At 39.2% G+C, this 15,784-nt stretch overlaps 1 protein-coding gene across 1 annotated transcript in view; it reads left to right on the top strand.

The window, feature by feature from the left end:
• Positions 1-15,784, top strand: part of LOC126263258 (snRNA-activating protein complex subunit 3-like) — a 175,724-nt gene that overhangs the window by 56,962 nt on the left and 102,978 nt on the right. The window contains exon 3 of the mRNA XM_049960344.1: positions 11,318-11,569. Within this exon, the coding sequence (XP_049816301.1) occupies positions 11,318-11,569 (252 nt within the window). The remainder of the gene's footprint in view (positions 1-11,317; positions 11,570-15,784) is intronic.

Below are 15,784 nucleotides of genomic sequence, written 5' to 3'. Positions count from 1 at the left end.
GACGTTTAAAAAATTCTTATTCCCTGGGCATTGATTGTGTTCCACCAACTGCCATCAAGAAATGTATTCTCACTATTGCTGAGCACTACCTTGCCTCTGTGACTATTCTTTTCAGGCATGTACTTTTCTGAACTCAAAAGTAATTTGTGTTTCCAGAAAGGTGGACAAAAATGAAAAGTTTTAGCAATTTTACAATTTTATCCTGATTCTATAATAATTGGAAAATATTATGTACAAACAACTGATGAGTTTCAGTGCCAAAGAGATATACTGAAGATATCTTGAAACAATGAATCTACAGAAATGGCTGTGTATGACCATATTAATGTGACACGAGTTCTTTTGGATACAAAGCAGTCCACAACGGGCATATTTCTAGATCTGTCAAAGGCTTTTGATACAGTGGATCATAAAATATTGCTAATAAAAATTGAACAGTATTGTGGCAGAGGTCTGCCAAAAAAATGGATTACACCATTCATGATCAGTTGTCTACAAAAGGTCAGTATGATGTACGCAAAAAGCAGCTCAGTTCAGTAATTGAAATTCAGTCTGGAAGTAAAACAGGGAAGCAAGGTTTACCTCAAGTCTTCGAACTGGGACCTCTGTCTTTCCTCTTGTATGTCAGTGATCAGTGACTTGAGCCTGAATGTAAATGCACACTGAACCTTCATATTTGCAGAAGACAACTGTACTGTTTGAAGGGGCAACACAGCAGCAGTACAGAAAGCTGTGAATTTTGCTACTGAACAGCTTATCAAGTGTGAAAATACGAGGGCCGTTCAGAAAGTAACCTCCGGTTGATTTAAAAAAATACACCAAGTTAAATAAAAATATTTTAATACATACATCTTACAACTACATCTTTGCATTATTTTTCTACATAGTCTCCATAGCGATTGAGGCACTTATCGTATCTCTTCACAAGCTTTGAAATTCCTTCTGCATAAAAATCACCCGCTTGTGCCTGGAGCCAGCCTGTGACCGCATCTTTGAGCTCTTCGTCGTCATCAAACCGCTGTGACCCGAGCCATTTCTTCAAATGCATGAAGAGGTGATAATCACTTGGCGCCAGGTCTGGGCTGTAAGGTGGATGGTTGATAACGTCCCACTTGAAGGACTCAAGAAGGGCCGTTGTTCTGCGAGCAGAGTGAGGACGGGCGTTATCGTGCAAAAAAACGATACCGGAAGTCAGCATACCACGGCGTTTGTTCTGTATAGCCCGTCGTAACTTTTTTATTGTTTCACAGTACACGTCTTGATTAATGGTCGTACCACGTTCCATGAATTCAACCAACAACACCCCTTTGGCATCCCAAAACACCGTTGCCATCAGTTTTCTGGCAGAAAAATCTTGCGAGGCTTTTCTTGGTTTGGTAGGCGAATTTGAATGTGCCCACATCTTTGATTGTTCTTTTGTCTCAGGGTTCACGTACTTAATCCAGGTTTCGTCACCGGTCACGATTCTGTTTAACAATGGTTCTCCTTCGTCCTCATAAGGTGACAGAAAGTCTAATGCAGAGGCCATTCTTTGAGTTTTGTGGTGGTCGGTAAGAATTTTGGGCACCCATCGTGCACAGAACTTACGGTAACCCAATCTTGCTGTCACTATCTCGTACAAGAGAGTCTTAGAAATCTGTGGAAAACCAGTAGACAACTCCGACATTGAGAAACGTCGATTTTCACGAACTTTTGCATCAACTGTCTGAACGAGTTCGTCAGTCACCAATGATGGTCTACCACTCCTCTCTTCATCATGAACGTTTTCTCGTCCACTTTTAAATAAACGTACCCATTCACGGACAACTCCTTCACTCATAACTCTTGGTCCGTACACGGCACAAAGCTCACGATGAATAGCTGCTGCAGAATATCCTTTGGCTGTAAAAAACCTTATGACAGCACGCACTTCACATTTGGTGGGGTTTTCTATTGCAGCACACATTTCAAACTGCCACAAAAACTAAACTAGCGCAGGTACGACGTTCACTCGGCCACGGCTTGATGCCGACTGACCTGTTGAGTGCGTGAACGCACAGATGGCGTCGCTACTCCCCCCACAACCCGCACTGTGACCAATCGGAGGTTGCTTTCTGAACCGCCCTCGTACAATGAAATCCAGACCTTTAGCTGCTTACAGGCGTTGCTAAATATCAACGGGGAAAGTTTAAAATGTGTGCCCCAACTGGGACTCGAACCCAGTATCTCCTGCTTACATGGAAGGTGCTCTATCTGACCGAGCCATCGAAGACACAGAGGATACTGTGACTGCAGGGACTTATCTCTGGCATGCTCCTCCTGAGACCCACACCTCCAACTTACTGTCCCCACACTACATTTGTAGTGCCCCTGCCCACTATACTCATTACTCCCGGCAGTCAATCTACTGATTCCCATAAGAGTTTGGGCAATGTGAGTGCGTCCCTGTTATAACAATGTTTGGTTAAAATCTGGAAATCTATTACCTTCCCAGCATCCACACTGGTCACCATTTGCAGCCACAAGTGGCACACAGAAGCGATGTGTGGCGGAGAAGTTGGATGGTGCACCGCTGTTTTCATTCTTTTGAAGTCATCGGAGGTGCCTTAAAAAATTGTTTTATGTTGATGAAGCAAAACTACATCCATGTCTATAGATAGTTCTTAGTAAAACTTTTACTTTTTGTGTCAAATATTGAAGACCGCTATATTGGGAGTCTCACATGTTCTGTCTATACATTTGATTTCAAGGAAATTATTTGCTTAAAATACTTTGCAGATATATAAACCACTGGGCATATTTTGAAAAGTTTTCAGTGAAGAACGTTCTTATTGGCCGGTTTATGTTTGGTGGGTTTTAACTCATAGATTGCTGAATACAAAATATAGCATATGGAAAAAAATAAAATAAAATAAAATAAAAAAATAAAAAAGAAATTAACAGTGGAAGGAGAATGAGAACCTCTTTACAGTACTGAATAAATAAGTGATATATTTTGAGGTTTGGCCATGACGAGCTACAACACCCCAAGCTCAAAGCTCTTGTTACTCTTTCACATGTGGCTTACGAAGTCAGTTACAATCACATTTTAAGTTAACATTGCATTAAGAGCTATTTTCATTTTAAAACTAAGGATAGACAATTGCAAATCCAGTGGCAGAGGTAGCTATATACTGTATGTGTCAATTTTTCATGTTTGTACTAACAGTTCAATCTATGAAACATTTAGTAACTGTTTTTGTTTACATATAGTCGAACAAATGGTGTGGGTTCCAGTGAGCAATGATTAAGGAATGGGTTTTTGCTACTGATACAACTAAAGCATGCTATTGTAAGTTAGGTTCCAGTATCATTGCTAAAATCTTTTATTGATTATTACAGCTGTTTCAGAAGATTTCCATTTTCAAGTACACCCGCATTGTCCTGATGTATATATAACATTTGTTGTGACTGTATCTATTGACTCTTCTTATTTATTTTAAGTGAAATTGTAAAATACCGATTTCATGAATTTTTGCTGTTTTATACAGTGTGGTGTAATATTTTGATGCAGTCTTGTAAATACAATGTGAACTGTCAAAAAATTATGGAAATATTTATGATATTATATCAAAACATTATATGACACTGTATAAAACAGCACAAAATTGACATGAAATCAATATATTAGAATTTCATGTGAAGTATAATGAGAACAGTCACTAGGTACAGTCACGCCAGATGTTATATGTATGTCAGGACAAAACAGACATACTTGAAAATTGTAATCTTCCAAAACAGTTTTTGTAATAATCAATAAAGGTTTTAAGCAGTGGTACTGGAACCTTACTTATTATGTCTTTCCAAGGCACATATATTTTACTGCAGGTCCAATCATCCAGAAAATGTCCTATGCTCTGGGTGTTCTATGCTTACCTATTTGCTTGCGTCTTTTATTCTTACTAATTTGGTTGCAGTAGGTACTGGGAGATGAAGAAGCTTGCACAGGATAGAGTAGCATGGAGAGCTGCATCAAACCAGTCTCAGGACTGAAGACCACAACAACAACAACAATTTGGATTTTTTTGATGAGGGCACTGTATATGATGTAAAATGGGTTTTTCATGTTTTTGTAACAGTTATACACAAATAATTACATCATCTTTGACAAAATAGCATTTTTTTATATTACTGGATGAACATATTGATCTGTGCAGTTACAACATTGTGCTGCTGAAACACACTGGTTTTTCTTTGCTAATTATTGCCGAAATAAAAAGCTTATTTTGAGGATGTACAACAACACACATGTCAAAACACATTTTTATTGTAGTACAAATCTCCACAAGCAGCAGTAGAAGGTAAAGAAAAATTTAACACTATTCCTGTTGCAATTACACTAGACATGTGCAGTCAGCATTACATTTTCTGTCCTCAGTCAAAGGGTTTTGTCAGACATTGTGCAAATCCAATATTCATTTGGTACTTGCTCACAGAAATTCTATTTTTCAGCTGAGCGATGTTACGATTTTGTCTTTCCTTTAGTATAGTAGAGTTGCCAAGTGAAATGTTTAGCCAGACATACTCAGTTATTTTGAATGAGCCTCTGTGCAACCCTTGGCCTAGTGCACTAAGATAAATCCTCTGGTTGCATCTTGCCCTTGGCATTGGCAATGACTGAAATCCAGTTTTCTGAGTGAAAGTATATTTTGTTCCTCTCTATAAGTGGGATTATCACTTTAGTGTGATTATCCCGCCTGTACCAGTTCCTGTCTTGCTGCTGTCATGTGTCTATACCCCACCATTTCTGTGTGAATTGGTCCTAAGACAAAACATGATAAAGAAATTGGTGTATGAATTAGGAAATGCAGGAAGAACTGCAGCAGAGAGGCACTTGGTGCAGGGAGTGGCAACTGACCCTTAACATAGACAAATGTAATGTATTGCGAATACATAGAAAGAAGGATCCTTTATTGTATGATTATATGATAGCGGAACAAACACTGGTAGCAGTTACTTCTGTAAAATATCTGGGAGTATGCGTGCAGAACGATTTGATGTGGAATGATCATATGAAATTAATTGTTGGTAAGGCGGGTGCCAGGTTGAGATTCATGGGGGGAGATCCTAGAAAGATTGGAGGAACATATTGATAGTCTGTTTGGAAGATCCAGAAGAGTTGTTTCAGCAAGCAGAACAGGAAAAGAACTGTGGAGTAGCTGATTTTATTGAAGAGGATGTGAGAAAGGCAATAAATAGTCTGAAGAATAGAAGGGCACCAGGAGAAGATCAAACTACATCAGAGGCGATAAAAGAGGGAGATGGAGATCTCGTTAAAGAGTTGATCAGGTTAATCAGAATGATATGGAAAAGAGATGATCAACAGAGTGGGAGCTATCTATCATTGTAAGAGTTCATAAAAAGAAAATTGGAGTGACCGTAATAACTATAGAAGCATCTCATTGCTGAATACGGGCTACAAGGCCTTGTCTTGATAATACTGGGAAAACTTAAGGCATATGTGAAGGACATAGTTATCAGTTATCAAACAAGTCACGAAAATATACAATTGACCATATACTTACTATGAGAAAGGTATAGGAAAAGTTTTGGGAATTTTACAAACCAAAATCTTCCACTTTCATAGAGTTTAAGAAGGCATAGATTGAGCCTTTACAGTACCCTTATGGAGTTTGAAGTATCTGAGAAATTATTCAATCTGGTAAAATCATCTACAACAGAGACAAAAGTTAAAGTAAGTTATCAGGGAGGAATGGCAAAGGAAGTAGAGGTACGGACAGCAGTATGACATGGTGAAGCATTGTCAGCTGTGTTATTTAACCATGTCTCTGAACAAGTTGTACGTGAGATGAATAGAGTAGAAAATTACATCAATTGGAATATAAATCTATAGACACTAGCATATGTGGATGATATGACAGCTATATCAAAGTCAAAAGAAGAAATGATAAAACTAGTGCACGTCCTGAGCTGTATTGCAGGGAAAGTGGGCTTGAGAATGAACCCAGAAAAGACAGAAGTGAAGGAACTAAGTAGAACCACAATGTGCCGGGGAGTTGTGGGAGATTAAGTTGAAGGTAATTGAGAACTTTAAATGCTTGAGATCTACTTCAGTTGGAGGAATAACATCCAACCAGAAGTAAACCAATGAATTGTTAATGCTTACAGATCATATAACAGCCTAAAACCAAACAAAAATAAGGTAAGAAACTTCCTGCCAGATTAAAACTGTGTAACCGACCGAGACTCGAACTCGGGACCTTTGCCTTTCGCGGGCAAGTGCTCTACCATCTGAGGTACCGAAGCACGACTCACGCCCGGTCCTCACAGCTTTACTTCTGCCAGTACCTCGTCTCCTACCTTCCAAACTTTACAGAAGCTCTCCTGCGAACCTTGCAGAACTAGCACTCCTGAAAGAAAGGATACTGCGGAGACATGGCTTAGCCACAGCCTGGGGGATGTTTCCAGAATGAGATTTTCACTCTGCAGCGGAGTGTGCACTGATATGAAACTTCCTGGCAGATTAAAACTGTGTGCCCGAACGAGACTCGAACTCGGGACCTTTGCCTTTCTGCAAGGTTCGCAGGAGAGCTTCTGTAAAGTTTGGAAGGTAGGAGACGAGGTACTGGCAGAAGTAAAGCTGTGAGGACCGGGAGTAAGTCGTGCTTCGGTAGCTCAGATGGTAGAGCACTTGCCCGCGAAAGGCAAAGGTCCCGAGTTCGAGTCTCGGTCGGGCACACAGTTTTAATCTGCCAGGAAGTTTCATATCAGCGCACACTCCGCTGCAGAGTGAAAATCTCATTCTGGAAACATCCCCCAGGCTGTGGCTAAGCCATGTCTCCGCAGTATCCTTTCTTTCAGGAGTGCTAGTTCTGCAAGGTTCGCTGGAGAGCTTCTGTAAAGTTTGGAAGGTAGGAGATGAGGTACTGGCAGAAGTAAAGCTGTGAGGACCGGGCGTGAGTCGTGCTTCGGTAGCTCAGATGGTAGAGCACTTGCCCGCGAAAGGCAAAGGTCCCGAGTCCGAGTCTCGGTCGGGCACACAGTTTTAATCTGCCAGGAAGTTTCATATCAGCGCACACTCTGCTGCAGAGTGAAAATCTCATTCTGGAAACATCCCCCAGGCTGTGGCTAAGCCATGTCTCCGCAGTATCCTTTCTTTCAGGAGTGCTAGTTCTGCAAGGTTCGCAGGAGAGCTTCTGTAAAGTTTGGAAGGTAGGAGATGAGGTACTGGCAGAAGTAAAGCTGTGAGGACCGGGCGTGAGTCGTGCTTCGGTAGCTCAGATGGTAGAGCACTTGCCCGCGAAAGGCAAAGGTCCCGAGTTCGAGTCTCGGTCGGGCACACAGTTTTAATCTGCCAGGAAGTTTCATATCAGCGCTCACTCCGCTGCAGAGTGAAAATCTCATTCTGGAAACATCCCTCAGGCTGTGGCTAAGCCATGTCTCCGCAGTATCCCTTCTTTCAGGAGTGCTAGTTCTGCAAGGTTCGCAGGAGAGCTTCTGTAAAGTTTGGAAGGTAGGAGACGTGGTACTGGCAGAAGTAAAGCTGTGAGGACCGGGCGTGAGTCGTGCTTCGGTAGCTCAGATGGTAGAGCACATGCCCGCGAAAGGCAAAGGTCCCGAGTTCGAGTCTCGGTCGGGCACACAGTTTTAATCTGCCAGGAAGTTTCATATCAGCGCACACTCCGCTGCAGAGTGAAAATCTCATTCTGGAAACATCCCCCAGGCTGTGGCTAAGCCATGTCTCCGCAGTATCCTTTCTTTCAGGAGTGCTAGTTCTGCAAGGTTCGCAGGAGAGCTTCTGTAAAGTTTGGAAGGTAGGAGACGAGGTACTGGCAGAAGTAAAGCTGTGAGGACCAGGCGTGAGTCGTGCTTCGGTAGCTCAGATGGTAGAGCACTTGCCCGCGAAAGACAAAGGTCCCGAGTTCGAGTCTCGGTCGGGCACACAGTTTTAATCTGCCAGGAAGTTTCATATCAGTGCACACTCCACTGCAGAGTGAAAATCTCATTCTGGAAACATCCCCCAGGCTGTGGCTAAGCCATGTCTCCGCAGTATCCTTTCTTTCAGGAGTGCTAGTTCTGCAAGGTTCGCAGGAGAGCTTCTGTAAAGTTTGGAAGGTAGGAGACGAAGTACTGGCAGAAGTAAAGCTGTGAGGACCGGGCGTGAGTCGTGCTTTGGTAGCTCAGATGGTAGAGCACTTGCCCGCGAAAGGCAAAGGTCCCGAGTTCGAGTCTCGGTCGGGCACACAGTTTTAATCTGCCAGGAAGTTTCATATCAGCGCACACTCCGCTGCAGAGTGAAAATCTCATTCTGGAAAAATAAGGTAACATCAACTAAAGTTTAAAATGAAGGCATATAATACAGTAATTGCTCCAGTGCTGTGATATGGTGTAGAGTTGCTGAGTAGAGTACTACCAAGAGTGATAGAGGAAAACTGATTGCGCTTGAGAGAATGATTTTTGGGTCGGAAGGAAGAAGCAGGATGGAGGAGACAAAAATGAAGAAATACACTGTAGTGCTTCAGATTTTTATTAAAAGGACTGCCTAATTTTCCTGCTTGAGTATAATCAGGTAAGCCAGAAGTATTAACTGTTATGTAGCATGTTGTGTCCTGAATATGTATGAAAAAGTTCAGACTTCTCTTGAGGAGTGCAATACCTTACCAGTGTAGTCCAGTATTACGGAAAATATTGTTCAGTCTTTGTAAATTTTGTTAAAAGTGAACAAGCTTGCAAGTAGTTTATTTAAAATGTACCAGCCACAGGAAAGGTGCTTTTTTTGTATCACAATATGAGTTTTAAAGCTGTATTTAGAATAGTGGTGAAGAGTAGCCTCTCTGGAGTGTGGATCATAACTTATTCAGTGTTAGAACTCTCTCTGAAGGTGGTTAGAAAAAGGAAAATCAGGAAGAGTGATTGGACCTACTTTATACAGGGTAATCTTAATAAATTTATCAAATCATAACTTCAAGAAACGTTTATATGGAAGTAAGTCAGAGACTTACAGTCAAACATCATCTGTGAATTGTCGATCTGAGCAATGACGCATTGTCATTTTTCTCAAATGAGCATTTTTAAACTTAAACTTAAATAGGAAGTTATTTGAAAGATTTATGATCTTTTGTCTTTCAGTTAAAGGATCTGCAACAAATTTACACTCTGTGGGGATAATAAGAATTCATATACCATCTATATAAAGCTGCGGTACTTTTCAGCTATTGAAGTGTTATTGAACAGTGGAATGTGGTATTGAAAATTTTCAAATGCTATTTTTTCAGCTTAATTGAAGCAAAGAAGTTTGGTTATTGCAGTACACCATGATAAACTTTCCTAATATTGTACGAAAAGCAAAGGTTAAGTGACGACAAAGGGGCTGGCCATGTGGGTGGATGACAGATAATGCTATTCCAAAAGTCGTGTTGGTAGGAAGAGCACAAAGTAATTGTCCCTGGGGAAGAAACGAACAAGATAGAATGGACTGTGGGAAAATCTGCAACAGGTACGGTTTACAAGAAAATGAATTGATGCTGCACAGTACAGGATGTGCTGGACGCAGTTTGTAAGGTCGGTGCGTGGTGTACAGATCCCTGATCGTTGGTAAAGCAATTAAGTAATTACATTGTTGCTCTATACTGAATAATTGTTTCTCTCTACTGAACAATGAAGTTGTGGAAAATGCAGCTGGAAGAAGAATTTGGATAGTTCATATTTGCACGGTATGCAGTACTTATGTGACAGAGAGTAGAAAAGATAAAACACCGGTCTTAGGAAGGGAGTGGTATTATAGTAAGTGGAGATGTTCCACCTTGCTTTAACCACGTATTTCATATTCAAATTCGTAATGTGGTGACGAACATTCCTATGATTTACAGATAATTTATGGTGGATATTGCTGTCACTCAAAAGAAGAACTTATACTAATTACAAAACTGATTGAATAAAATAATCTCTGTATACAAATAAATATATTGGCCACTTCATTAGATATGAATATCATGCATTAACGTACACTGGCATTGTAATTGATGAGCCCTCTTTTCTTGCTTTTTGAATCTCCATTTCTTCTTCTCTAAGTCCTGTAATTATGTCATCACATGTGGTGTTGCCACTGGGTTCTGAATATTATTGCTTGTTAGTTTGACTGTTCTCAGAATGACATTTTCCATCTGAGTCTAGACACATTAATCCAAGCTTTGGAATGTAAAATAATTATTTTCTCTTAGTTGCACATTTGTTTTGGCAAAGTTAAATCAAGGCAAATTCCCCTAAAGTTGTTGTGTGTAATACAGAGAGGGATATGTTTATTCTTGAAGAATACGTTACATTCCGTGTCCAAAGGTACTCATTATGTTTCTTTTATCTCTCTTCTTCTCATTAGTTGTCCACATTAGCCATAAATACGTCAGCTTAATTTTCATATTATGCCAAAATAGTTTTATTCCTTGTGAAAACTAGCAGCATTGGGTAGAAAAAAACTTTTTCAAGACAATGTACTTTATTTTCATCAGTGGTACTGACACAAGTGTTCTGCAGCATGTAAGAACAGTGCATATGAACGCTACTAAACCTCAGGTAGAAGCGAGCATTAACAGCAGAACATATTACACTACAGATAGATAATTCTTTTTCCTTTTTTGGTTGTTACAATAAATTATTCACAAGAAATTTACAACAGTTAGCATTGGGACCTTGTTACGATTGCTGGCTGCTGTGTAAGCAGTGGCAATAGTTGGCTCAACATCTGTAGCTACAGCAGCAAAGATTTAACCGTTAGCACATCACATTGCTTGCCCTCTCAGTATGAAACAAGAGAAAAAGACATTTATGAAATATATTTTCATATAACATTCTATCACACAAATAAAATCATTTAAATTCACATAAACTATTTAAATTACTAGTATGTCATTTGGATTCAAGTACAACTGTGTTCACAGCTCCAATACCTTGTCACACTACTTGAACCTGCATCAAACCAGTCCTTAAGGTAAATAATGAGGAGCATCTATAGAGTATAAATAAAGCTGATGTCAGAGACCCAAAGTATGTTGAATAAGTATCTATAAAATGATGAAGCTTCAGCAGGAAGTTTTCTGAGTACTCTTCTTTGGCCCTCTATGGAATGATAAACTTTCTGTTTAAAGGATGACCTACTCTAGAATATAATGCCACAATCTTCACACAAAGTTAATGTACTAAAATGTAAATACAACAGTGAAGACAGACTTAAAACATTGTGCTAAACAAGAGGTGTTTCCTTTCTGCTCATATATTGTTGAAGTTAATTTTCTATACCATTCATCTCCAAACCTGCTAGAGATTTAACTTTTGATTGTTTCAGGATGACAAAAAAGGCCAAGGAAGAGACCTTAATCCTGGCGATGACATCCTGTTAATCATTAGAGTGTATGAACCTTTCTCATCCATTTCTGGCTCTCGAAAAATCAGACCAATCACTTGCAGCCATGAGATAGCTGTTCTGGGCAAACAAACTCTTGATAATCTTAGGGATAAAATCATGTGTCCATCTGGGTTGGCAGTCGATGGTGACCTGAGTGAAAATCCTGAGAAGAGCTCGGATAAGGTTGCAAAGGTAAAACATATTGATGAATGAAGTTTTTTTCATCTAAATTGAACCACTTCAATTTGATAGATCATCATATGCATCCGATCCTGTTCTTAATATATAATCCCTGAACAAATTATTTATATACTTACTAAAGATTTTGCATTATAGTTTTAAAATAGACTGTTAAATCTTCTCATATGTACCTTTTCAGTAACTTTTCAATTCGGGACTGACATTTCGAAGCTGTAATTGTATATTTTTTTTAAAGTGCAAAATAATTTATGAGCATGGGAAATAACATTTTGTGCTTCAAGGCATAGTTTAGTTTCTCTTGTCCTGCACTGAAAAAAGAAAACAATGACAGTGATTAGTAGCAAAATTAACAGTCTTGTTCATGGTGTCTTATTATCTTCTAATCCCAATATTCCAAAGTTGATTGCTTTGTTTCCATGGTTTGTAATAACTTGTTCATTAAGCAGTGGTATTGTGTTACTTATTATCTTCTAATCCCAATACTCCAAAGTTGATTGCTTTGTTTCCATGGTTTGTAATAACTTGTTCATTAAGCAATGGTATTGTGTTACTTTTACAATGGGAATGAAAAGTTCTTGATCTGGCATGAAAGACTTATTAGATGAATGTGCAACTATTTTTGAACATAGTTCTCTTTTTGGACATTGCACTTTACCCACAGTTTTTCCAGTGAATGGATTTCATCCTCGGGGTGTAATAATGAAGGGTTTGTAAAATGTTTATGTTCAAAGAAATTTTGGCTGCTTGCCTGAAATGTATTTGCTTGAACATTCAATTTGCTGGAAAAAATTTAAAATTACAAATATTTATGTGTTAATGGGTAACATCTTCAGTTGCTTCGAGTGTCAAATTTCTCATTACTAAAGAATATACATCATCTGGAATGTACGGTACTGGACTACAGTTTTTGACTGATGACACAACAATGTTAAGTTACGTGGTATCACCGGTCTGTGGGTTATTTGAAGAGGATGTTTGATTGTACATGATGCGGCTTTCTAGTGTGGAATTTCGAAGTTTTGAAACTTGTTTGTTGTGTTGTTATTAGTGAGTGGTTGCAATTATAGGTAGATAGTGGCGATTGCTTTGTTTTGTGGTTTGGAATTATTAGTAGCTGTCATGGATGTGACAAAGAAATTCAACAGTAATTTTTTGAATGCCATTATGGAAAATAACGTATTTGGTGTTAGGGATGGTCGTTAGTAGACGAATTGTTTTTGATGGTTGGGCTGTGGTTTAAGGAGACTGAGTTTTCCAAGTAATGGTTGGAATGGATTTTCTTTTTTAGTTTTTATTGTTTTGTTTTTTAATTAATGGTGGTATCTTTGTCTGAAGTGCAGACCAAAGGAAAGTTGACATTATTAACTAGAGACTGAAGTAGCGCCTCTTTCAGTTAACATGCAAACTAGCATGGAAGATAAGTGGATTCGGTGATGGTCCAATATTTATTGTAACCCAATGGTGTATGTTAGGTTGGAATGTTACTGTTTGGTTGTGAGTTAGTGAAGCCAATGAAAGTGAATTGAAGAGGACAAGCTATGGTGACGGACTGATCCATAACACAGCCTGAGTTCTAAGTTAGTTTGGTAGTTAACTTGCAGCAATCACTTTTAAACTGATTGTTTCAGTATAAGATGCACATGGTATGGAGCCAGCCTGTGACAAGGATGGGAGAGGGGGGGCACTTGAAGGGCGGTGGTTTTTGAAATGAAAGAGAGGAATAAAATAAACTTTTGACTGTGTTCCGACAGTGTGGTGTACCTGAGGGTTCATCCAGGTTTGACTGGAGGAGTGCCCACCAATCTCAGTGTTAGTGAAATGCGAGAATAGGAAGGGGAGAGAAATGTGATTACTGTTTGAACTAGGCAGTGGCCAGTCAGCGAGTGCAGAGATATAGGCAGACGGCTTGAGGCCATCTGTTCTGTTTGAAAGCTATAAACTGAGATAGCAATTCCACCGAGTCTCCTCCCCAGGACATGCTCAGCAGGAACCATGTGACTCCTTTCTCACATGGCCCTATTGGCTAGCCACTGGTGTTGAGTACTTTAGTGGATCCAGCAGAGGGCTGAAAGCATACCCTGTTATCAAGTTTTCTGGAATTAACTCTTCTGTCTTGATGGACAGGCTGGTTTGTCATGTAGGTACTTTAAGAACTCATGCTGGAAACCAATGCTTGTAACTTGGTTGCAGCTACATGCACGAAAAAAAAAAAAAATATCAATGAAGTGTCAATGAGTTACTCCTAATACCCAAAACTGGCTAGGGGCCTTGTACAATCCTTTTACCTTCTGTAAGGCTCACATTAGTGGGGGATCAAACTTCGTTGGGGTGTAACTCTATGGGAGGAATTTGTTACACTTGTTTGTTTTTATTGTTGTAAAGAAGGGCTTGTTCTACATCTGCATTTACATCTATACTCTGCAAATCACTGAGAAGCGCATGGTAGAGGGTATGTCCCATTGTACCAGTTATTAGGCTTTCTTCCCAGGATTAATACATATGGGGTTGTAGCGTATTCCTAGTCATCATATAAATCCAGTTTTTGAAACTTTGTTTACAGATTGTCTCAGGATAGTTTAATTTTATCTTCAAGAGTCTTTCAGTACAGTTCCTTCAGTATCTCTGTGACACCTTCCCATAGATCGAACAAAGCTGTGACCATTTATGCTGCCCTTCTCTGTATATATATTCAATAACCCCTGTTAGTCCTGTTTGGTACAGGTCCCACACACTTGAGCAATATTCTAGAACCAGTCTCATGAGTGATTTCTAAGCAATCTGCTTTGTAGACTGCTGGCACTTGCCCCATATTCTACTATATTCTACTAATAAACCAAAGTCTACTACCTGTTTTACCCATGACTGAGCCTGTGTGATCATTCCATTTCACATCCCTACAAAGTGTTACACAAAGGTATTTCTGAGATGGCTGATTCCAAAAGTGACTCATTGATATTATAGTTATATGGTACTACTTTTTTTTTTTTTCCAATTTGTGAAGAGCACAATTTTGCGTTTCTGAACGCTTAAGGGGGGGGGGGGGGGGTAGGACTTCAAACGGGCCGACTTGGAGCAGGAGAGGCATCACGGGACATTTTAATAACCAGTGTCTATACTTTCGTCAGCGTCACCAGGAAGGATTCAGGATCCACACTCATTGCAGTGGAAGTTCAAAAACATAACGAAATAAATTTTTTTACGTGTCAAATTTCATCATCTTTTTCACTTGCTAATGGCAGCATTTGTTGCTATAGGTACACTCCTCTTCATACGTTAGAGAGATTATTCGATGAATTTTGCGCAGCATAAATACATACCACACTTACAGGTGTATGAAACTCTAGAATTTATTTAATTTATCAAAAAACGAATGAGCTGTTATATTTTAAACACAAGTTTTATAGTTAATTACCTCAATTTCTACCACAGTTTTTAATAGATTTTGAAAATCCTCGAGTTTCATACACCTTTAAGTATGGTTTGTATGCTGTGCAAAATTCATCGAAGAATCTCTCTTACTTATGAAGAAAAGTGTACCTATAGCAACAAATGCAGCCATTAGTAAGTGAAAAAAAATGATGAAATTTCACATGGGGGGGAAAAAAAATCGTTATGTTTTCGAACTTCCACTGCTATGAGTGTGAATTCTGAATCCTTCCTGGTCATGCTGACAGAGTTTTATGAAATTATTTGTAAAAGTATAGACAGTAAAAATTAAAATGTCCTGTGGTGCCTCTCCTGCACCAAGTCAGCCCGTTTGACGTCCTACCCCCCCTGAAAGCAAGTTGCCAGCCTTTGCACCACTGTGAACCCTTATCAAGATCTAACTGCACCATCTGCAAAAAGTCTTAAAATACAAATTACTGCTCAGAATCACAAAAATTTAGTAAATCCCAGGTGTCAGAATATAGACCTAACATGGTACAATCCAAAAATCTCTATTCACAATGGGATTTAACTAATGTATCAGAAGTTTGTTCAGTATACATAACTCTTACTTGATTCAGTCATGCCAAAATACAAAAGTATAAAAGCTTTTACTTAGTGCAGAAACATTAAGGATAATATTCCTATTTAAAATGACGGAAACACTCCATGTAATACGAAGTTTCTGATTCTAGATGTAACCCCTGTAAAATGTTTATTTAACTAGCACATCTAGCTTAAAAGCAAAATGTAGCTATAACTACAACTTTTGGGTACACA

This window comes from Schistocerca nitens, chromosome 6 (assembly GCF_023898315.1).
Source record: "Schistocerca nitens isolate TAMUIC-IGC-003100 chromosome 6, iqSchNite1.1, whole genome shotgun sequence".
NCBI lineage: Eukaryota > Metazoa > Arthropoda > Insecta > Orthoptera > Acrididae > Schistocerca > Schistocerca nitens.
This window is presented reverse-complemented; position numbering and strand designations above follow the sequence as displayed.